The sequence below is a fragment of the Epinephelus fuscoguttatus genome, linkage group LG16, assembly GCF_011397635.1.
Source record: "Epinephelus fuscoguttatus linkage group LG16, E.fuscoguttatus.final_Chr_v1".
In the NCBI taxonomy this organism is placed as follows: Eukaryota; Metazoa; Chordata; class Actinopteri; order Perciformes; family Serranidae; genus Epinephelus; species Epinephelus fuscoguttatus.
The window spans coordinates 15,747,766-15,771,381 of record NC_064767.1 but is presented as its reverse complement, the minus strand read 5'-3'; the positions used below and the strand labels follow the sequence as shown (position 1 = coordinate 15,771,381).

Here is a 23,616-nt window from a genome sequence, read left to right as displayed (position 1 = left end):
ATATGTGCTTAAGGGTTTTACTCACAATGACCTCTGTCTTTTTTTTTTTTTTTTTTTTTTTTTACTTCTTGCTAATAATGTGATTTCAGTGCTCTAATACACAACTGTGCAAATGCATAAATACGATGTAAAATAACACCAGTAAAATATCTCTCTGATGATGCAAGTGTGTGATTGTTGGCAGACGCTAACATAAGAATGACTGAGGTGCTGAGTGTGTGCGAGCACAACTGTGTCAGTCAAAAGAGATAATTTTCCATAAGTAGGCTTTACTCCCTTCCTCTTTTGCTGTAACCTCCCCCTGTAGCCATGGTAACCCTGTCGTTTCCAAGGAGGGCTGCTCGCTGCAGTGTAAGTGTGAAAGGGTCTGTGATCCACCAATCACATGTTCAACTCTTCTGGTCCAGAGCATCTGTCACTCCTGTGTCAGCTCTCACGTACACCACTCTCTGCCTCTCCTTCTGATTGTCTCTGACCCTCACTGACTGTCTCTGACGCTCTTTATCTCTCGTCTGAAAGTTGATAGCACAGGAAAGTACCCATGATGCAGTGGTGCCATTCCTCTGGAGTAGGGACAGAATGTGAAAGCAGTGGCTGAGGGAGGGATGACTGCATGTGACTGACTGTGCCGTACGTCTGTGTGTATGATGTTACAGGCAACACTACCAGAACAACAGCTATATATAACATGTACAGTATATGGGTGTGATACTGATGAACTGTGTTTATCATTTATTATCAAAATACTGCAGGCGGAGGGAAAGAGTGACCACATAGCGGTGTGTCCCAGGGATTTTCCATGCTGGAAGTTAATGCCCACAGCTGTTGAGAGCAGCTTTTCCACTGATAGCCATCAATTCTGTTTAGCTGAGTACGCTCAAATTATGCTTTTATTGACCAATTTTCGAATTTTATGGGTCTGACGTTTGTGCCAGTGGCCAAAGTTTGCATCCAGACACAGACCAGTGGTCAGCTTTTTTTTTTTTTTTAGACATGATCATGATCTTTTCTTGAGTGTTTTAGTTTAGTCTAACCATCCATAACCACATATTACTCATCATTTATTCCCTATGCTTATAAGGCAAGATCTAATCTATTTGCTTTGACTTAGATAAAAGCTACAGTCAGCAGTTTGTTAGCTTAGCTTAGCATAAAGACTGGAAACAGGGGAAAACAGTCTGCCTGACTCTGTAAATCCACCTACCAGCACCACTAAAGCTCACTATGTGTTTTATCTCATTTCATCATCTCTATAAATATGTATCTGCATGTTTATGCAAAATCTGCATGCAACAGGACAAGTTCTGACACGAGAAGTGTTCCAGTTTCTGTTTGTGGTCTGAGTAGTATCATGTTTAAGGACGCATTCACACTAGTCACTATTTGGTCTGCTTTAAACAAACCCTGGTCCACTTCCACGGATGGTTCGGTTCGTTTGGAGTTCATTCAAAATCTGGTGAGGACCAAATGAGCGAACCCTGGTCTGCTTGAAAACTGGGGGTCTCGGTTCACTCGCAAGTGAACCCTTTTGGTTCGCTGGATAGTCCCTTTGAATTCCCGCTATAAGTGAACCAAAGAGAGGAAGTGAACCAAAGAGAGGAGGTGACGTAGAACACAGTGCATTTTGGGTAGAAAAAACAGCGCAAACTGGGAGAGGCACAGATAAAAAAGAAAAAGTTGGAAAACGTCTGGTGGGCAGACATGCAGGCGCTTACCCCAAGACTGCAGAAATTTGTTGTTGCTCCATTGTTTTTGCGGTGACCAAGCCGGCTGAAGGGGATGGATTCCTGTTTCGGTCCTGGTCAAATGATGAGCCAGGTTTTCTTCTTCCTCGTGCTTTTTTCTTCCTGGTCAGTGGTCATTTCCGGCAATACCAGCCCAAAATGAAGGTGTGAAATTTTTTGGCATCCCCCGCCCAATCAAACCGAGTCCCCCGGACTATCCTTGTGTGAATGTACCCTAAGACTCAGGTATACAATGCGTCCAATCCTTGTACCCATCAGCTACTATCTCTTAGTTTTTTATTGGCTTTTTTAAACTGCATTTGCTGTATGCAGATATCTGTTTCTAAAGACAGCTGAAATGACCAGCACACAGAAGAGGAAGTCTTGGCCCGGATATTTGTGGCTGCACCAAAACCCCTGAAATACTGGCTGTTGCCTGCCGAGGTTATATCCTCATCAGACCAATAGCCGATGGGTCCCGAGATTGTAATCCATGTCAAAACTGAAGTCTAGCAGGGGTCTCATTTATAAAACAGTGCTTAGGTTCCACACTAAAAATGTACGTACGTACAAAATCTCCAAAATGTGTGTAAGCATGGGTCAAAGTTTCTCCCATCAAATCTGTTTTTATAGATCCCAACTATTCCGAGGGAAGTAGCGTACGCCTCTTTCTTCTTTGTTCTGCTTCTTTGTTTTGTGCGTACGCAATGTCTGTAAATGAGACCTCAGGTTTTCTGGGTAGTTATACGCAGGACAATTTCTTGGCCAGGTGCAGTCATTGATGGAAGATTTTACGGGTTGCCAGGCAACTTTATTTTTATAGTTTTTGTACGGATGTCAGTCTTGTATGATATCAATCTTCTCATCTAACTCTTGGCAACAAAGGGAGTAATGTATTTTGCTAAATGTCAAACTATTCCTTTCATCTATGAGTTCTCAGGGGTCCATGTCATTGGTCCGACAGCCCATTGGTTCGACATCCCATTAGTCTGACTGTCCGCGGTGCTGAATGGCTCGCGGCGGGCGTATGGTGCGCCGCGACTGACTCTGGGTCAACTGGGAAAGGCTTGAGGCGGAGCAGGCTCACAGCTTATGTGTTTGTCACTTTCTTTTTCATTTTAACCCACACCATGATCTTTTCCTGACCCTAACCAAGTGGTTTTTGTGCCTTAATCTAACCAGACCTTAACCACAGGGCATCATGATGATTTCGGAACGGACTTCGTAAAAATGGGTTTAATATGGTTGGAACAATGGGATGTCGAACCAATGGGCAGTTCCCGTTCTCAGATGGTTTGATTTAAACAATTTCTCTATCAGTTAGGGAAAACTTTTTATTCTTTTCTGCCAAATTACTCATCTCATGGCCATTGATTTTGTGACTTCTTTGGGTGGTCCTAATCCCCAGGGTGGGAACCAATGGTCTAATTGTGATAGACGTTGATCTATTGTGGAAAACAGTTTAGCTTCCCTAAAGGTAAAACAGTCTGAGAACACTATGCTGCTGTGGGTGGTTTTCTAAGATAAGATAATCAGATCCACCCACAGGTGTAATAACCCAAGATCAAACATATAACATGGACGCGGTAGTTACGCTTCATGTTACGCTTAACCTGAGCTATCTTAGATCACAGATAGTGATCAGATCCATGTGCATTCTCCAGGAGAGCAGCAAGTACACTTGGCTGCTGCCTTGCTGTGCTGGGGCTCAGCTATGAGCAGGATTTGAGGAGAAATCAGTGGGGGTGGGCTTCTCCTCCCCAGCTCCCACTCAGCTGACTGCAGTGGGGCGTGTTTGCCGAGGGGTGAGAGGTAGGAGGACAGAGGGTGTCCCTAATACCAAAGGAAAAGCCCCTAATCCTCTGTTAAAGTGTCCCCATTGACTGTTAGGGGTGGGCCCCCCCCCTTACCATACACTTGCCCCAAAATAGCATCTGGTGTTATTGTTATTCTGCTGTTATTGGATTCGTAACCCCCCCTAGTAGACACACTACCGTTAGCTGCCATGCTTTGAGATCCCGCTGGTTGATTTCATGCAACCAGGTAGAGCAAGCCGAGGCTGGACTTACTCTCACACCCCACACAGTCACGCTGGTCTTTGTTAGGGGGGGAAAAAAGCTGATAAGCAGGATGACAATAAAGAGCTGCTGGTAGAGACTGAGGGAGGAAGGGAGAGTGAACCAGAGAGAATGAGTGGGAGGGAGAGTGGGATAGTGGGTGGGATAACAAGGGGGATGAGGAGGGGGGGTTACATATCACAGTCCAGTCATTTTAGCTAAAGTATTTGTTTCAGCTGCTATTTTCGGTTAGGCCCCTCTCCCTGCTCGCCTCCCCAACCTTGGATATCAAGATCACACTGACACCCCCCACCATCACTGCCAACACTGCCGCCACCACCCCCCTTCAGAGTAAATGAAGGTGAGGAAGAAAAGGAAGGAGGCAGAGAGGGAGGGAGAAGCCTCAGCTATTATGGTAAGTCAGGGTGCTCCTCCTGCACCCTCCCCGCTCGAAGGTGCTTTCTGGGGCAGGGGCCGGCTTCTGCGAGGCGGCGGGGATTTACTCTTGTTGACATTTTTTTTTTAAAGAGAGATAGAGAGGGGACAGGGCGGGAGAGCGAGGCAGCAGAGGGGATTTGTTATGTGTCCTCTCCGCAGCGTGAATGACTGCAAGACGCTTTGTTTACTCACCGCTGAAGAGTTACAGAGACCCCTTCTCCTCTCCTTGCCTCTCCACCCTTCATCCTCATCCTCCCCTCCCTTCTATTTCTTCCTCCCAGCATCCCTCTTTCTGATGTGTAGGGCATCGACCAGACAGCGGAAGGAACTGTTGTATCTGCTACCTGCAGTGCTCGCATTTGTTGGTGTGCTTTGATTTTTTTTTTTTTGACTTGTTGCCTGAGCCAATGGCACCTTGCTCTTTCCTCTGGAGTGGGATGGATGTCCACGAGGTTAGGATAAGGACAGAGCTAACTGACTGACTGACTGAGTAGATGACTGGTTGGCTGCTTGGGTGCTCGGCCACTCTGAGCTCAAGTTTCACTCCTCTACATACAGAGGAGAGGAAGAAAGAGTGAGGGAAAGTGAACATGGCTGTGGAAGAGGGTGTTGTCTTCCTAGCACAAGTGAGTAAAGGTTTTATTCTCGCATTTTATACTCTGAATACTTCGATTAGTGTGTGATTTGCTGTTATCTTGGGAGAGGGGGTACAGGCTGGTCTCAGAGATTGATGTTGTGAGTCCAGTGGTGCAGCAAACCACTAGAATGAACTGGTCCTGTATCATTCATCATGGCTGCATGGGCGTTTGTGTGTGTACGAACATGGAAAGCTGATCTGCTGCAGTCAGATGTAACGTGTTTGTGTGCAAGATAATAGTGTGCAGTTGTGTGAGTTTTCCAGTGCTTATAAGGTAGTTTGGCGTCTAAAAAGTTATGTGCCCATACACCTGCAAATTTTATTTGCTTTCTCAAATACAAATGTAACAAACATATGAGCTATTTCCCTCTGTTTTCAGTCTTTATGCTAAGCTAAGCTAAGCTAAGTGTCTCCTAGGTTGAGCTTCATGTATGTCAATCTTCTCGTTTAACTCTCAGCGAGACAGCATTACAATGTCACACTATCCCTTTAAGATGGATTCACTAGCAAGGACCACGCCACAACAATATGTCGTTTAAATGTTTAATTGTAATTCAGGAGGCGTTAGTTGTTGAGGTCTGGTGAATGGATGAAAGCGGGGGGTGAAAGTGGAAGAGGGATGTCTTCTGTTGTTCTGGGAGGATGTACTGGACATTGGGCAGAGGGAGACTCAGTGTGGGGGCTCTGTCTCAGGTGTTTTTCCACCAGAACTGATTACAGGCCCCCCAGACGGTACCGGTAGAATGAGACATGGGAGAGGTATGCACCAGATTGAATAAGAAGAGATAAAGAAATAAGGGACAAGAGGGTGAAGGAATGTTGGTAGGTATGAGGAAAGGAGGCTGATGGATGAAGGGAAGGGAAAGGGTCAAGAAATCTGAGACAAACAGAAGCAGGAAGGTTTGACCAGATATAGGTCGGCATGGCAGATAATTAGAGGTGTGGTTGAGGCATGGCCCTGCTCCTGAACCTGTTAACAAATTAACTTAATGTAAAATCATGTTGTGTGATAAAGAGGGGTTGTTCTAGTGCTGTAAGGAGTTCACTCACCAGTATCTTCAAGCAGCTCCATTCATTTACTCACTCTGTCTCTCACAGTCATTTCTCCTAGTGGCCGTTAGAGGGCATGACACATTGAACCACTTGTCTCCTTTTTGCAGCGCTCCTGAAATTTGTGGTGCTTTCCATCAGCAACGCTGCTACAATAGAGGAATGCTTTCGGAGTGACAGCACATGATATTTACAGTCAGCTGTGAGGAACATGTTCATGCATTGCACCCAAGCACCCACCATACTGGGAAATAGTATTGTTTTATAGTTTAAATTCACACTGTCACACATAAGCCAAGCATGTTGTGTATACACTGTACCATCATGTATTTAAGCAGCCTGTTACATTTATCAGTCTGGATTTATTCCAGCAGCCTTTGCATTTGTCACCATTTCACTATTTATATCTGTACATATAGAGTAGTAAAATGTTTCTAGTAGTTTATGCTCCTATTGTTCAGCTTTGTTGTCCTTGTTTTTTGCTTTACGCCAGACTAAATTTCCTCATATGTGCACAAGTACATGGCCAAAACAGCCGATTCTGATAGCACATCTTGTACATTTAAAATGAGAGGAGGCTCTAAAATGTCACTCCGCTTATAGATTATCATTCATTGTGTTGCCAATAACAAGCTTCTCATCCATACCTCTTAAAGCCTTAATAATGGTTTTCCGGTGACAGTGAAATGGGGGCATTGATTCATCAACAGCGCTTCTATATTTAGCCTTGAGGGAAAGCAAGAAATCAAGAGGAGCTGTTCAGGAAAGGGGATTTGAGAAGTTTGACGGTTTAGATATGAGAGATGTGGATGTGGTTGGTTGGTGGGGTGAGGAGCTTTGGCACCAGTGGGTGTTGTGGTGCGAACACTAGATGCCCCTGGCTTTGTGCTAGTAGAGCTGTGGAGCTCTGTGTGTTTTGTGCTGTCAGGAGGGATAAAGTGAAACAATACAGCTGCTGCTGGTCTGGCTCTCCTCTTCTAATCTCGCTCAGTTCACCCACAGCCTACAGCAATGACATCAACACGGCCTGTGTTGTTTGTTTTTGTGTGTACATGTTTTTTTCCTGCATGTGTTTTAAGTGAACACTGTCCTAAAGTGTGCGCAGACATGTATGTACTGGCGCATTCCTTCTCATACATGTGGGCAGTGCAAAGTGCCACATGAGTGTCTGTTTTGTTACATGCTCCAGTGCCAGCTGACATCATCGCAGTCTGGCGGCCCGGGGATATCAGTCTTTATACATCTAAATATCCTCTATCCATCTCGGCTATCAGTGCGTTGATGTCATGAGGAGGAGAAGTGCCAAGTACAGATTCAGCACAAATGAAAACAAACGCTGTGCAGCTCCAAAACATCATGAATCTCCATGTCTAGAATGAACAACGTGAATCACCCAAAAAACAGACTGCACAGCCTCTACTGGAGATCATGACAGACACTTCGTCCCAATTACACACTAAAAACCACTTGTGTTATTATTTGCACTGTCTAATAAATTGTATTTGGTGGTTAATATGCTAGTAATGAATGTATTAGTCTGAGTGGGTGGAAGTTCGCTGCATAGATCAGCCTCTCATTGGGCGGAACGAGCCACCCGCTAAAGTCCCGCCCCACCACCAGTTCAATATGTACCTCTGTATGTGCCATCTGGAGCATTCATATAGTAGGAAACAGTTTGTTCCGAAACACATACTTTTTCTTTTTACTTTTAGTTTGTGCTGGAGCTGCCGTTAAAAAGTACGTACTGTTGCATGCAGTATGCAAACAATTGGGCCATACTACTTCCTCATAACGTTAAGCCCTGAACTTTGACCCTCTTACTCATACATATGTTACCATGGAGATGAAACAAAATGCCATTCACTGAGCTCGCTGGAGACGGAGGTCAACCCAACCAATATCTCTCTGTCATTGTCATTTAATAGCTACTTATGTCCTTTTTTTTTTGGTTATATTTATGATTATTATTTTATTCAATTAAACAGTTTTATTCCTGTTATTATTAATCGGCTGGTCATCAGTCACCTGAATGCGCAGTTATCCATCATCAGGACTACTGACAGTCGATGTGACATATCCTTCGCTGGGTCAGAATAGCTAGAGAAGCATGCTGGCTTGCATACTGCAAAATCCGACCGGATGTAGTTGAACATCCTGGTATTTTTGGCACACTGCATTTGATATACTATGCATTAGGACATACTAATCCTCTCCTGGCATACTATATATTATGGTAGTATGGGTATTGGAACGCACAGTAAGTCACACTATCTCTCTGTGTGTTATAATCTGTCTGATGTTGTGGCATGCGAGTGTATGTGAGTTCCAGTGTGTGTAACCCAAATGCTAGCTAATCGCCACTGGCTCAGCCACCTCCATGTTGAGAACCATGTGGACACAATCTCAGCTTAGACTCTCAATATGCTCTATAGTTGTATAGACCTCCTTTCATATGAGTATGTGGCATTAAAATGTGATACAACTTGAGTCTGTCTTCAAGCTAGAAAATAAGATTCCTCATTAATTGGCAACCAGTAATACTGTGAAAGCAACTACAACAGAAGTTAGTGTGTTAGTGTCACAGTGGTCAAAGAGAGTCTTCAGGGGCATCAGTGGCTTGGTGGATGGAGCAGGCGCCCCATGTGTGGGGCTGTTGCCGCAGCGGCCCGGGTTCGGGTCCAGCCTGTGGCCCTTTGCTGCATGTCATCCCCTCTCTCTCTCCCCCTTTCACACTTGGCTGTCCTGTCCATTAGAGGCAAAAATGCCCCAAAAATATCTTTAAAAAAACAACAACAAAAAAACGAATAAAATATTTATTCTGCAAATGTCCCACATGGTACACATCGGAGTTGCTAGTCTTTAAAAAAACAATTTAGGGGATGTTTTAAACTTCCAAACATCAACGTCATAAAATAGCAATTTGGCTTTTTTACAGTGTTTGTAGTTTGAGCTTTAATGAGTTGTTCATCATCAAAGAATTTGATTTTAAAGTCTGACTCTTTACAATAAGAAAAACAGGTGCAGTAATCTAATTAAACCTACATGTTACAGCCCTTCTGCTGGTAATACCAAAGCTCCACTGGTATTTTCTTTCTTCTCCCTTTTAAGGAGCATCTGCAGACACCCGTCAGTGACCAGAGGGCATTTTTAATTAGAACTCAGATGGTTAATTGTCATCTTACCGCGACTTAGCCGGAAATTAGCTGCATTTTTAACTTTGTGAGACTGTAATTGGGAATGCTAAACTCTCAGCTTTTCCAGCGATCACTGGTGTGTCATATTCCTCTCTCTGTGTCTCTCTCATCCTCTCCCTTCTATCTAACATTAGATTAATGCTTTCCTTCAGGCTTAACCTAGTCTTTAATGGCCCCATTTTCTTTGAACCTCTGATCTGTGGAGGCTTAATGATATTTCTCTTACTAATCTCTTGCCCCGTCCTGTGTAATGCTTCATTCAGAGAGACTTCAAGATCCCTCATGTTGGTCAGAGATGGGATGTGGATGGAGGCTTGGACATGTTGGTCACTGGTTTTCACTGCAGGCATTAAGGGATAAACTGGCGAGAGCAGTGAATAGTGACTTATGGATGAAGACTATTTAATCTGTTGGCACTTAAGCTCAGGCAGAAGGAGAGGCCAAGAGCACTGTGTGATATTTAAAATCTGGTAACCTTTGGAGCTTCATATATTTACAGATGTAATGTATCTGTTTCTAAAGTAAGAGTTGTTGATGTTTGCAGCCTGGTCTTAGTTTATGACCCGACTTTCAGAATGTTTGATGGTGTAAATCACTGAGCAGTTGTCATGCTTGCTGCCTGTTCACAGCAGTGTGACCTGTGTACTTCCATGTCAGAGGTTTAGAGCGGTCAGGCATTTAGTGACTCTCAACAAAGCGCGAGAGTCGCGGGTCACACAGACGTGCTCGACACAGCGTGGCTCACACATGCCAGTTATGTAAGAAACATGTGCACCAGCGTGCAGACGTGCACACAGACACACAGGCTGCACTGATATTATAATATGTGGAGAGACTTTGACTTGAATAATTGATGATGAAGCTGCATGGCTGTCATTTAAAGCAGTGGTGCTCAACCTTTTTCCTTAAGGGACCTCTTTTCTGTTATTGAGTAAAGTGACATATTTCATGGATATATTTCATATTATCTTTAATGCATAACAATAACAACACAAAACAACTGACAAACTGTACAATTAACCCAAGTAGTAAAGCAATAACTGCAGGAAGTTGCAGGTGCAGGAGTGAGCAATTTAGATGAATTTGAAACAGATTAGTAGTTTTTTAAATAATAATTATTATTAAATTATTCTCTTTTAGCCTCAGAGTTTTAGCTCATTTATCATTGCTCTTATTTATCCAGGTCAGGACCACAAGGTTGGGAACCAGTGATTTAAAGTGTGCCAGAAGGTCAAGTATCGTACACTTTTGTATACAAAAAAAGAAGAAGAAGAAAAAGACTCAAGTGCTCTATCATAAAGGTAAAAAATATAATAAGATAAAATAAAACAATACTTAAGAAATAAATAACTAAGAAATAAAATAAAGACAATAGATAAATAGAAAAATATACAATGCACTTAAATAAGAAATAAATAAGTCCAGCACCACAGTTAGCTCTCTGTGAGTCTTAAAAGTGCATTGAAAATCCATTTGAGGGTGAATATAGCGATTAAATAATTAGACTGGTTTGAAAAGATCTTTATTTTAGGAAGTAGTTATTAACAAAAAAAGCTACAGTAAAAGATATAACCAGAAAGGTGTACGTGACATTTTAGGTGAAAATGAGTCATATAAATCAAATAAAAACTGTGATGAGCTCTTCCTACTGCCAAAAGGGTACACGTTTATTCTAAACCAATCCAGAATTATTAATCGAAAACCAGAAGACTGGACACACTGAACTATGTCCGTGCTCCCACTTACAAAAAAGATTTCAGTTAATGTCAAAGTATTTTTCTTAAGTTTATTGTCATCCAGATGTTTATGAAGTTTTAATTTTAAAGTTTAAAATCAATACACATAGCCTGGACAAAGTATGGACATTTTTTGTTGACAGTTTTGGCTGTGCTGTGAAGTTGGTCAAATGTCACTTAACGCCCCTCTGGCTCTTACCCTTCAGTATATGTTTACAGTATACTGAAACAGAAACAGAACATGTTTCTTTGTTGTCTTTTGAAATTTCTTAAAGCAAAATAGTTTTGGTACAACACCAGAAGAATATTGAGACGTAGTACTAGTATTTATTTTGGTCCTTATTAAGAGTAGGGAAGAATGCACATAATAAATTAAATTAAAAGGAAATAACTTTAACAAAAATGCACTGAATGAAAAGGTGTAGGCTAAAGCTTATTATACCTACTCTTTTTATATATTATATTCTATTACGCAAACCTTTCACTACATTGTTTAGGCTACAAAACAGACACAAAAACAAAGTTCCATACACAATTATAATCAGACTTCAGTTTTATATACTGGATGTTTATACAAAGACAAAAAAGAAAAAAAGAAGTAGTAAAATAAATCAATTTAAAGATGTATGAAGGCACTTTTAAGGAAAGACCACCATGATCTTGCCTAATGTATATTACCTTCTTAGCATTCAAGACATTTCGTTCCTGCAGGGCACCACTTGTAAACAATACACACTATGATTAATGTTGACACCATATGATATGTAGGCCTGAAGCAGCAGTGTGGCAGAACAAGTGCAGGGAGTTTACTTCAGAGACATTATTGAGGTGAGACGCTGTGATGGCAGAGAGCTGGTGGAGAGTGTCTGCTGGCTGGGTTTAGACTGGACGGGAGCCAAAGTGTTTCTAACAGGTCACCATGAAGGACGCTGATTCTTGGCGTCAATGACTGTCAAGTAGTGGAGTGCAGTGGTCTTTGATTGATTATGTTGAATTAGGACATAGATTTAAATCATAGTTTGTTTGGTGTTTATTGATATGGAAAAGGTTGGTGTTTTCTTGCGGTTGACATCCAGAATAATGGAAACACAACACCATATAGAGTAGTGCATGAGCAGAATGATCATGATGGTTCAGGCGCTGTGCCAGCGACACAGTGTGTTGCATCATGACTTTTCTCAAGGCCACGAGAACAGAAACATCATTAGTGGTCCGGTGCTATCACACAGTTCTCTGGGGGGCTGGGGGTATGGAAAAAGGAAGAAGACATTTCTAGATGCGGGCTGATAGGAGCTTTAGCTTAATGGTTTCTCATAATCAGGAAATGACTTGTTTCCAGTTAACACTGTTTCATCTGCCATTATTTTGTTTGTGCACAGGCACAAATAGACGCAAATATTTTGCTCTCACAGTTTTCTGCAGCCTTATCAGTGGAACAATCTGATGCTGGATGTCTTGTTCACTCACATTTTGGCTTTGGGTCAGATCCCTCTATGTTCGTCAGAGTTATTTCTGGACAAGCACGGCGGAGGGGGAGGCGGAGAGTACAATGTTGGATAACCGCTTGCACTGTTTGGCCCTGCTGAGTTTATCCTAAGTGTCTCTGGACGCAGGGCTAAATTTAGCAGGTCTGGGCTTTTGATAATTCAGGGGGAATTTGGGTTTTGAGCCTCTATTATGAAGCAGCGTATCACAGCCCCCCCCCCCCCCCCCCATCCCTACTCTTAGCAGCTCCAGTGCTGAGTTTTACAAAATGCTCTTTGCGAGGCGGAGAAGGAAGACAAAATGTGCAGAGTTTGCTGTGTGTCATTTCATGTCAAACCAGATGTCCTAGGAGCCAACACGAACACAGAAAAGAAACACAACCTCCCCTCTCTTCTCCTCTCTGTTTAGCTTTCTCCATCTCTTTGTCTGCTCCCATCCTTCTTTCGATCTCTCCCCCTCCCTTTCTTCTCCTCCCCTCCCTCACGCACATGCACGCCACATTTGTTATAGGGGCAAAAACATGCTTGCCTCATCATTTTATTTTGGTGTGCATAGCCCTATTTCTGTAGTGAAACAAAGGACAGCCAAGCAGAAGAGTATGCTCTGCTTCTTGTAGCACAGCAACATACACTCACAACTGCTTTTGGATTCAGAGGAGATCTCTGAGGAGGAGAGGAGGTCTCTTTGGCGGCTGTAAGGACCACCCGGTCATTGAACTTCCTACATATGGGAATCAGAGACATTTGGATTTAACAAAGCCGAAATAACCATCTGGTGGGATCCGATGGATGACGGAGGATGATGTGAATTGTTGAGATGATGTGCTGTGGCTCCGTTAGCTTTCTCATGGATTTTCTTCTTGAGATGTGTTAGCGTTGCCTTGATTTGAGACACCGTTGGACTTTATGTACTTTATATACATTGATTTATTGATTTTAATGGCACAATGGACCTTCTGTGTGTGTGGATATTGGCTTTGTTCTTCCCCCTGTTAAGATGTTCTATGGATGTCTGAGAAACTATGACAGAGTTCTACCTGGTACAGTAACATTTTGGCATTTGTATGTGCTTTTTTACTTCCTGTGTGCTTAATTGTAACAGCTTGATGCAGACAAGCATGTTGCCAGAGTCTGACCTGACATACTCACCTCCTCTCTCCCTTTCTCTCTCCACAGTCTGACAGCAATGCCAGTTACCTGCGAGCTGCCCGGGCAGGGAACCTTGAAAAAGTCCTTGACTACCTCAAGTCTGGGGTTGAGATTAACATTTGCAATCAGGTACGTTTTCTGAGACTCTTACTAATGAACTGAAATGTTCTTGTGAGTGTCTCTCCTCTTTAAGGTCAAAGAAGAAGGTATTCTTTCCTACACACATAAACATGCTGTCACCATACTGCTGCATCAGCTGGAATTCAAATTGTGGGCTCAAGGGCTCAACTGTTCGAGCAGGATCATCCTCTGGATGAAGGACTGTCATTTAAACCCATCCATTGGAGATATACTATGCAGGATTTCCCTAAAAAACAACATACAGACTCATACAGACTCTCTCAGGTGTCACTTATGACCCACTAAAAGTGTGTGAGGGTGTATTTTTTTGCAGAGACTGTATTTTCCTGTTTTCTTCTTATGTTTTTTGTCAGCACTCAGGTGAGGTTGGGGCTTTAGAAAAAAGAAGCCAGACCATAAGCAGCAGGTATCCAAGAGACACAGTGCTGAAAAACTACAAATATAGCGAGGCAAAACACCAAACAAGAGTGATTCTGGTTGGCTTTTACTTTCACTTGAGCCAGCGAGCGTGTTTACAAACAGTAACCCACAATCCTGCGTAGTATACCTTTAATCACAGTTAAGTATATCCTGCATGAGCATCACAAACTCCACTAAATTATCTTTCCTTCTCAGAATGGTCTGAACGCTCTCCATCTAGCCTCCAAGGAGGGGCATGTAGAGGTTGTTGCTGAGCTGCTGAAGCTTGAAGCTGCTGTGGATGCAGCCACAAAGGTAAGGCCCACCCCGCCACCGCCTGTCAGCTGATGTTGCCAAGGACTATATTTGGATCCAGCACAAAAATGGCTGCACTTTAGGATTAAACTGTATGCAGCCACAGCGCGGCTACTGTAAGTGTGCAGCCTTGCGTTTAGGGTTTATTAAGGGATCAATATTTAATGATCCCTGTGGGGAACGCTGCTGAAAAAAGTGAGAGAATTAATCATGAAAAAATTAAATATATATGTCATAATTAAGCAAAGGGAGACCAGGATAGTTTGAGTTGTAGAATGTGTTATTTGGAAATATATGTAGTTAAGAACAAGGTGAGAAACATCAGCAGAAGTGTTACACTTTATGTACTGTATAGTATTCATCAGGGGAGAGTCTCCTCCCTTTGAAGCGTCTTTACTCTGATGCTAAAAGGAGTTGAGAGAGGGAGCCACTGAAAACATTATTCAGATTTGAGCCCACGAGGCTTACGCTCCCATTTAGTCGTCTGGTTCAGCCTCCCTGCCACAGGCCATATGCCTGGTGCTGACACAAACAGAGTACACAATGAAATATTCAAGATCAAGGAGAAAATCTCCCCAATTAAAGCCCCTCTCTATTGTGACCCGAGGATGCTGAGGGATTAGGTTGAGATCTTGGGAATCTACTGCCTGCGCCCTAACGCCTATCAATTTCTGTTTTGTGCAGCCGCCTGAGACAATCAGTGAGGCAGTGCTATCCAGGATAGCGAGATTTAGTAACACAGAGTGTTTCATTTAGGCTGTGGGGGTGTTTAATGGTAAAGTTAATTGTATATCCGCCCCTCTAATGTTGTGCTGCTCTTGTTGTGGGAGATTTAAACAAGAAGCCTTGTCCTCGGTTCATTAGCCCCCTAGCAGCTCTGTAACAAATGCTACCATTGTGAAGCTCGCAGTGTTGAGACTGTCAGGGAGATGGTGATTTGATTTTTATGCAGGTTTCTGGGGCTGTAGTTTCTAGTGTTTTGCTGGACTGCATCTGTGAAACCACTGATGTTCAGTCAAAGAACTGTAGTGGTGTTTTTGGTGCAACGCTGTCTGGTAGAAATATGTTTTAATTTACATCCTATTTTGTTTTGCCAAATGCATTTGAGGGAGATGTAATTAAGGGTGCTGTGTGTTGTACCACACACAAGTTGTAGAGAGGTGTCCAGAGTTGGTTGGGGGGCGTACCAAGCAGGACTTTGTGTCTAGTTTTATTAAATCTCATCCTTCAGGTCACTATTTAACCAGTATTACCATTTCAGTCAGGAGCACTCATAGATTGAACCATTTCTTGCAACAAATGGAAACACAGACAAGCAGGATGCTAAGCCACAACTAGGATTGCAATGCAGACCCCTCCCAGCCAGGGTATACAAGAGTGAGCCCAAAGCAAGGCATTAAATACCATTTTGACCTTTGAGCCATCTTAGGGCTCTGAATGAGAAAGGTGGAGGCTGGGGTGGTGGAGGCAAATCTTTGCCAGCAGCGAGTGCGACATAGTCCTACTTGGAAGTCCCACCTATAAAAATCAGTGTTAAGTGTATGCTATATTAATTATTTTCACTGCTCCACCTTAGACAGCCCATTCTAACTGGAAGGTTGTTAACAGCTTCAGCTCCCACCAGACTCCACTGGCAAAAACAGTAATTTTAGCATGCTGAACACAGGACCTGCTGCTAGTCTAACATTTCCTCGATCAGCTAGTTAGTTCAGTGTTATTGTGTGACTTTGGTGAATCGGAACTACCGTTTTTAAACAACTAAGTCACACAATAACACAAACTAACTAAATGTTCGAAGAAGTGGTAGACCAGCAGCTCCCGTGTTCAGCGATTATTAAATCGCTGTTTTTCTCAATGGAGTTTGGTTTTGAAGAGAGCAATATGATAATGCAGTGAGATACCCTCAAAATAGAGTTTACTTGAACTGATTTTGATTTTTTTCAGGTAGGACTTTTTAGGTAGCTAAAATACATTTTGTTGCTGACCCCTCCACAGCAGTAGATTGCTCAGCTTCCATGGCAGACTCCAGCCTGCTTCTCCAAACTGGGGGCATGCTGGCTCACATCTACTGTATGTAATATACTGTCCATTGATAAGTACCCTATACAACCAACCATCAACTGTCCCTTTGAAGGATTTCAGTCTGAAAGACTACAAGTCTGAAAACTAGAAGAATCTGATGGCTATGGAATTAGAATGAAATGAGGCACCAGACCTCTGTAGCCTGTTCCTCATCTCTGATTAAGGCTAGCAGTACAGGGCTAAATTGTTGCTATTAGCTACTCACGTAATACGCCTTAATTACTGACCTGTTGGCAGTCAAGTTGCAATGTGGGTAATGTAGGCACGAGGTTTTGACAAGGAAGACGAATGGCTGACAGTGTTACAGGGATGCAATTTTGAATTGGTAGAGTTCTCTTTTATTCAATTGCTGTGAAGTGTTGTAGCCATAAAATCTTAAATCATGCGTTAGTTGCAATAAGCAGATATTGGATTCAGGTGAGGATATTATTAGGGGAAAAACATAAATTCATTGTGCACCTGTTTTAAAAGAAATGCCCATAAAGTTGAATCAACAGAAGCTGAACAATGTAAGCTTCACATAAGCGTTCTGTATATTGCATAGCTATTGCATTAGATTGCATTATATTACACTGATGACATTGTGTCCAACCTGTCCAACAAATGGATATTAATCCACTACAAATATCTGTGTCTGCACAATAAGTGATACATAAATGTCGAATCAGTGTCAACCTAATAAAGTAAACAAACAAACAGTCTATTTTGTCACTATTAATCTGCCCTGTGCGTCAGCAGACATAGCTATCTAGTCTCCTTGCTACAGTCTACAGTGCATGTGACAGAGGATCACTATTGTGCAACAGCACTTGCAGTATCACACAGCCAGGAGAAATGCTGGGGGTCGACTCTGCCTTCACAAGGACCTGCACCGGTTCATAAAACGCCTCCTGTAGTTATATTTATGGCCGAGGCTCAGCGGGAGCTCATCTATGAGGAGGACGTGGGGCTTCGGAAGTGACACATTGTTGGCAGTGCAGGCAGGGGGATGCCAGAGCTGGAATGAAAGCGGTACAAAAGGGTGGTTGGCGTGAGGGGGATTGACTGGTGCACATGGATACTGACACGGATATATACAGACCATAGTGACACACACACACACACACACAAGCATTACAGTAGGACAGGTGTGGCAGAGCTTAACACACATTCCTGTGGTTTTTCCATGTAATCCAGAAAGGAAACACTGCTCTGCACATAGCCTCGCTGGCCGGCCAAACGGAAGTGGTCAAAGAGCTGGTTACAAATGGAGCCAATGTCAACGCACAATCTCAGGTGGGATACACTCACACACACACAAGAACACGTACACAATGTCTGCAATAAGGTCCTGCTGGTCTACATTTAGGACCTGAAACAGCTTAAATCAAGTGACACTGCTGTGATGCACACATTTGTTTGGATGTTGCTGCGTCATGTGGTCACTGACACTGAGGGGAATCACTCAGTGGAAAGATCCTTACTGACACAGTCTGGCATCGCTCCAACTAGGCCTCTGCCTCTTCAGGAAACTGACTTCCTTGCATTTTACATTTAACTCTGTCAGATCAAGGTGAGAAGAAAGAATTCAAGCACCTGCTCTCTGTCTATCTCGATCAGACCTTGAAACAGCCAATAGAGATGTAACGGCAATTTTGTCAATGAGAACTTTTTATCTGGATATCTCTCATTCTCAAGATTCTCAGTTACATTTGATTCAATAGTTTAGGAGTCATCATTGAAAGCATATTGGGTTATTATTACATTTTATTCAGTTTATGTTTATGATGCAGTTTATATGCAACATAGAGAAAAAAGCCTGCAGTTCTTTGGTAATGGAAAAACTTGCACTAGACTGAAAACGAAACTACCTTCAAGGAAACATTCATTCATTTATAGCACAAGTGGCAGCAAACTTCAGTCCAAGCCTGTTTGTAAATGTGCATGTGTGTCTTGATGTGTGCAGAATGGCTTCACTCCTCTGTACATGGCCGCCCAGGAGAATCACCTGGAGGTGGTACGGTTCCTTCTGGAGCACAACGCCAGCCAGAGTATGGCCACTGAGGTACTGTACATGTTTGTGCGCCGTGTGTTTGTTGTGTGTGTGTTTGTTGTGTGTGTGTAAGTGCACCAGTCCTGTATCCACCTCTCTACAGTTACACCGTTACAGTGTGGCTACGTTCACATTTCAAGCAAATGGGGCCCAAATCCTTTTTTTTTTTTGCTCTTGTGTGACACAGATCTGATTTTTTTTAGAGTAGTGTGGACACAGATGTGCGATTTTTTTTCCAATCAGATCTGGGATAATTTCACGTGTGGTCCTAAATCTGATACATATCTGATGACTGGCCATGCAACTGTTTTGAGAATGGTTTGGCAGAATTAATTTGTGTTTTTCCCATACATTCATGGTTTTTCCACATCCAGTGTTGTTGTGAGGTGCAGACAGAGATATTGGAATGTAGCTCTAGACAACTTAAGGTTTTGGGAGAACTGTTCCTTCATGAAACCCTCCACATCGCAGCCCCAACACTCCTTACTCTTCTCCCAGCCGCACTCAGACCTCTCTCCACTGTCCTACCAGCAATAGCTGTTAATAGAGCTATCCTGAAAACAAATGCCCGTTCATCAAAGGGGCCATTTCTCCAAATATACGCTACACACTCTTCCAAGCAGATGCACACCCCGAGTTATTATGCAGAATGATGCCGTCGGATCGTCCTACCCAAATTCCTGTTTGGCAAATGTCACGTTTTTTGTTTTTGTTTCAGCGTGCATGTGTGTGACGTTATTGGTTGCGTGTGAGGTATTTCAAGGTAGAGATCTGTTCACACTGATGTCAGATATGGGTCACTTAAAACAAGAATATGATCAGTCGAGGCAGAAAGAAATTGGACTTGAGCATTAAGCCCTGTAATGTGAACGTAGCCTGTGTCTCCATGCATTTTCCTCGATCATGTGTGGTCTTTACATCTGTTGTACTAACCACCTTCATCTCCTCTCCTCCTCTGTTTCCTCCCCGTCTTCCCTGTATCATCCCCAACCCCACTCTCTCTGCATCTTCCTGTTTCTTCATCTCCCTGTCCTCTCGTTACTCTCCTGTCTTCTTCTCGTCTCTTCTGTCTCACATTCTCTCTGTCTCCCTCTCTGTCTTTCCACCATCCTCCTCTGCCTGCCCCTTCTTCTCCTCCCCTCCTCCCTCCTCCTCCCTCCCTCCTCATCTCCTCATGAGGGACTAGGCAGAGCTTCATTGATTGGTAGTGTATGGTGGTGGAGGCAGAGTGACCTTGAGCGGGTCACAGATGAGGTCCGCTCCGCTCGCTGCCTCTCCTCCACGGCTGTGGCTGCTGTTGCCGCTCTGATTTACGTTGCTCAGCCTGTGGAACCCATACACACACACATACTCGCCACACACACAAGCACGTGCACATACAGAGATAAAAAGCCGATGGGGCTAATGGAATACCCAAAACTGTCTACAGTATACAGGTTTACATCTGAGAGCTACATGGTGGAACATGGGATACCCTTCAGGATACACAGACAATATCTTTGCACATGTACATGCACATGCACGTACAGAAATACTTCACACACACTCAAACATACAGTATGCAGAACCGCTCTGCTGTGGCAAGGAGCTCTCAGCTGAATTATGCATCATAAGGGCAGTGTGTGTAGGAGATAGATGTGAGCCTTTTCCACCCCATCATCTTATTATATAACTTACATTAGTGTCCTATACAGTGAGGAGGCTTAAGAATCTATAGAAATCTCCTCATCTGTCTGACACGCAGGCTATTAAGTTATGATTTATATCCAAAGTGCTCCAAGCGGGTCAGAGTGTCTAATGGTTGAACTCTTTAGTTTTTAAGTTTCCAGATGATTTTCTTTTTATTCAGAGCTCCTAAAGATCTACATGAAACTGAACAAGTGATTTGATTGTGGCGACATAAATAGGATCATATGGTAATAAAGATTATTGTTAGAATAAAATAAAACATTAGCAGTTCGACTTGATGGAGAGTTATGAAATATATTACTGTTGCGCTCATGTTTCCCACCAATTTAGATTTTGTAATGAGATTTTCTCGTCATTTATGCAGAACCAAATGAACTTTTATCTAGTTCTCAGACCATCTGTGCACTAGAAGGAAGATTTGTCTTTTAAAACAAAAGCCCTGAATTCATTGGAGCATTAATAGACTGCATTACACCCTTTTTAAAACGTCTATGGGACTCAGGGGTCTTACGTTGCTCTCCTCTGTGCCTGCAGCAAAATGATAACTCAGCAAAATATAATATTAGAGCACCATCTGCCCATGACCCCGCTCCTAACCCGCTCATATCATCCATCTACTCACACCTACCATCTCAGCTCCGTCACCAGTAATGCATCGCAGCGCCCCTCCAGCCCCGCTGACTTCTCCTCTCTCCCTCCCCTCATATGCAGGATGGCTTCACTCCTCTGGCGGTGGCCCTCCAGCAGGGCCATGACCAGGTGGTCTCCCTGCTGCTGGAGAACGATACAAAGGGCAAGGTACGCCTACCTGCCCTGCACATCGCTGCCCGCAAGGACGACACCAAGGCCGCGGCCCTGCTCCTGCAGAACGACCACAACGCGGACGTCGAGTCCAAGGTGAGCGATGCTGCTGATGCAGCCAGTCTCAGGTGGTGGACCTTCAGTTGGTTGCTTTTTTTAATATCTTTGATTCTTGATTAATTGTTCCTTTGATTATTGATGCATTTGGTTTTCTTTGTTAGTTTTTCTTTCTTGCTGCCTTCTTCTCTTCTTTCTCTCTTGAATTGCTTTTGATGTTCTTTTTAGCAATAACGGGAAGGAGCAGTTACTTAACACTTTTAAAATTTTGGTTGGAAGAGAATTTGTGAAGGCTGGAAGAGCATTCACAAACACCAAAATCATAGATAAAAACACTGACTTTATGCCCAGAATTTTGTTTCCCGTAAATGATTTTGTACTGAGCTCCTTCCCCCCTCTCTCTGCTCCTCCACTTCATATCAGTGGAGGTCCTTTCCTGTTTTTTTGCTCACTAACTGCCCATTCTCTCCTCTCTTGGCTGACTCTGTAGATGATGGTGAATAGAACAACAGAGGTACACCTCTACTCTGTACATTACCTAGTCTCTCCATCGCAGCTCATAAAAACTCCGAAAGATCAAACAAACCAACACTTCAGTGCCCCTGACTTGATGCAGTAGTGTTTCTGCAGCCCGTTATCACTTCCCCTTCTCCCATTTTAACTCATCTTCGTCTCCATCTGTTCATCCATATAGTGGATATCGTCTTTGATAGAGAAAGTCAGAGTAAAAGCGCATGTTTCATTAATACTGATTCAGTAGGAGGAGGCTCGGGTGTCAAGCTGATTCTAATGGTTTCATGGTGTCCAAAGCTCAAGCTTCGGCTATTGTTTTTTGGCAAATTCATTGTGACTATTGACAAAATGTTGTCCTAATGTGTCCTGACAAAATCCTTCCATGAAACTGATTAACATGATAACCAGTGTTAGCATGAAAAGTGGTTATCATTCATTAAAAAGCAGAGGTTTGTCCATAACCTGCATGGCAACCAAATCCCCATTGAGCTGTAAAGGAACCCGGCCTTCAAGCAGACAGTTAGTCTAATTAGTTTACTACCCTCTACTGACTGTAGTACTCCTAATCCTCAACCCTTGCCCCTAAAGCATTCTGCATGGGACCAAAGCAACAAGCTATCTCGACACTGCTTCTATGGTAACAAGGACCTCTTTCGTCATACCAAAGTCAGGTGGCCACCTCCTGTGTGTGTGCCTGTTTTGGTTGGCATTGTTTCTGGCTTTGGCAGGCTGGCCAGTTATCTGGTGTGATTCATCCGAAAATGGCTTTTGTTTATCCGAGGCTCCTGCATCGTGGTAAACAGATTTACATAGTGCTCTGATGGAAGATGGAAGACAGTCATTGCAGATTTTTGTCCAAAGACTTACTGTAAAGACAGATTTTGTGGTTCATTTTAGTTTTTAGTTACCTTTCTTTTCTGATAGATACATATTTTCCTTTTACCTGCAGTGCTATTTATCAGTCTAGATTGTTTTGGTGTGTGTGTGTTGGAGATATCGGCCGTAGAGATGTACTCTCCAGTTTAATTGAACTAGATGGCACTCTGCTTATGGTGCTAACAGCTCCACAAATACATTTGTAAAACAGAAATCATGACCTAGTTAGTCCAAGATAATCCACAGACCTTGTTGTGAGCAGTTTCATGTAGGAACTATTTTCTTTCCTCTGAACTACACCCACCAACTGTATCACCATGCAGAAGGAAGCGTGCATCTACTCATGGACAAGAGGCTCTTGCTTGTGACAGCACGAGATGTAAACATTAATGGCGTCCTCCTCCACTAAGCTGTACCATTAGCTAGCTTAGTGGTGTTAGCAGTAGATGCACGCTGGTTTGGTAGGATGAAAATAGTCCCTACATGAGGAACAAGTGTTGCAGTGAGTGTTGGAGATATCGGTTGTAGAGGTGTCTGCCTTCTCTCCAGTATAATGGAACTTGACAGCAGTTTCAAGTGTGCATCTACTCATGGACGAGAGGCTTGTGCTCGTGACAGTGTGAGATGGAAGCATCAATGGCTGAGCTGCAACATTTGCTAGCTCAGTGGTGCTAGGTGAGCTAGCAGTAGATGCACACGTCCTTCTGCGCAGTGATACAGTTGGCAATAGAGAGAAAATCATTTCTACATGATACTGCTCACAACAAGGTGTGTGGATTATTTTGAGTAACTGGGTCATGATGTCTGGAAAGACACATTGCTGTTGAGTTTTTCAAATGTATTTTTTGGAACTTTGAGCACCATAAGCCGAGTGCCCTCTAGTTCCCTTAAGTGTATATTCAAGGGAAGGCAGACACCTCTATGGCTATCTCCAACAATCGACAACTCACACCAAAACAGCCTATATTGATAAACAGCACTACGGGTTAAGAGGAAAAATATGTATTTTTAATTGGGGGTGAACTGTCCCTTTAAGTGTAAGAAATATCTTTTGAAATGATACATAGTTGTAGTGTTTTTGGTTGGGATGTTTTTGAGACATTAGATATCAGCATTGTGGATACACATGTCTGAGACACCTGCTCTCCACTGGATTATTAGTCATTTGAAATTGGGATTCGAATGATTAGGAAGCTTAATGTGAGATTCATTCTCTCATTGGACGGATTGTTTCCAGTGTCC

The 23,616-nt window shown here is 43.0% G+C and overlaps 1 protein-coding gene across 31 annotated transcripts in view; it reads left to right on the top strand.

Moving 5' to 3' along the window:
• ank3a (ankyrin 3a) overlaps positions 1–23,616 on the top strand; it is a 169,894-nt gene that overhangs the window by 80,006 nt on the left and 66,272 nt on the right. For 21 of the 31 annotated variants that reach the window (XM_049599695.1, XM_049599711.1, XM_049599710.1 and 18 more), the window contains exons 2-7: positions 13,497–13,598; positions 14,226–14,324; positions 17,583–17,681; positions 18,352–18,450; positions 20,839–21,024; positions 21,476–21,499. In XM_049599695.1, the coding sequence (XP_049455652.1) occupies positions 13,497–13,598; positions 14,226–14,324; positions 17,583–17,681; positions 18,352–18,450; positions 20,839–21,024; positions 21,476–21,499 (609 nt within the window). The remainder of the gene's footprint in view (positions 1–13,496; positions 13,599–14,225; positions 14,325–17,582; positions 17,682–18,351; positions 18,451–20,838; positions 21,025–21,475; positions 21,500–23,616) is intronic. The other 10 variants (XM_049599721.1, XM_049599707.1, XM_049599702.1 and 7 more) reach the window with 1 other exon arrangement.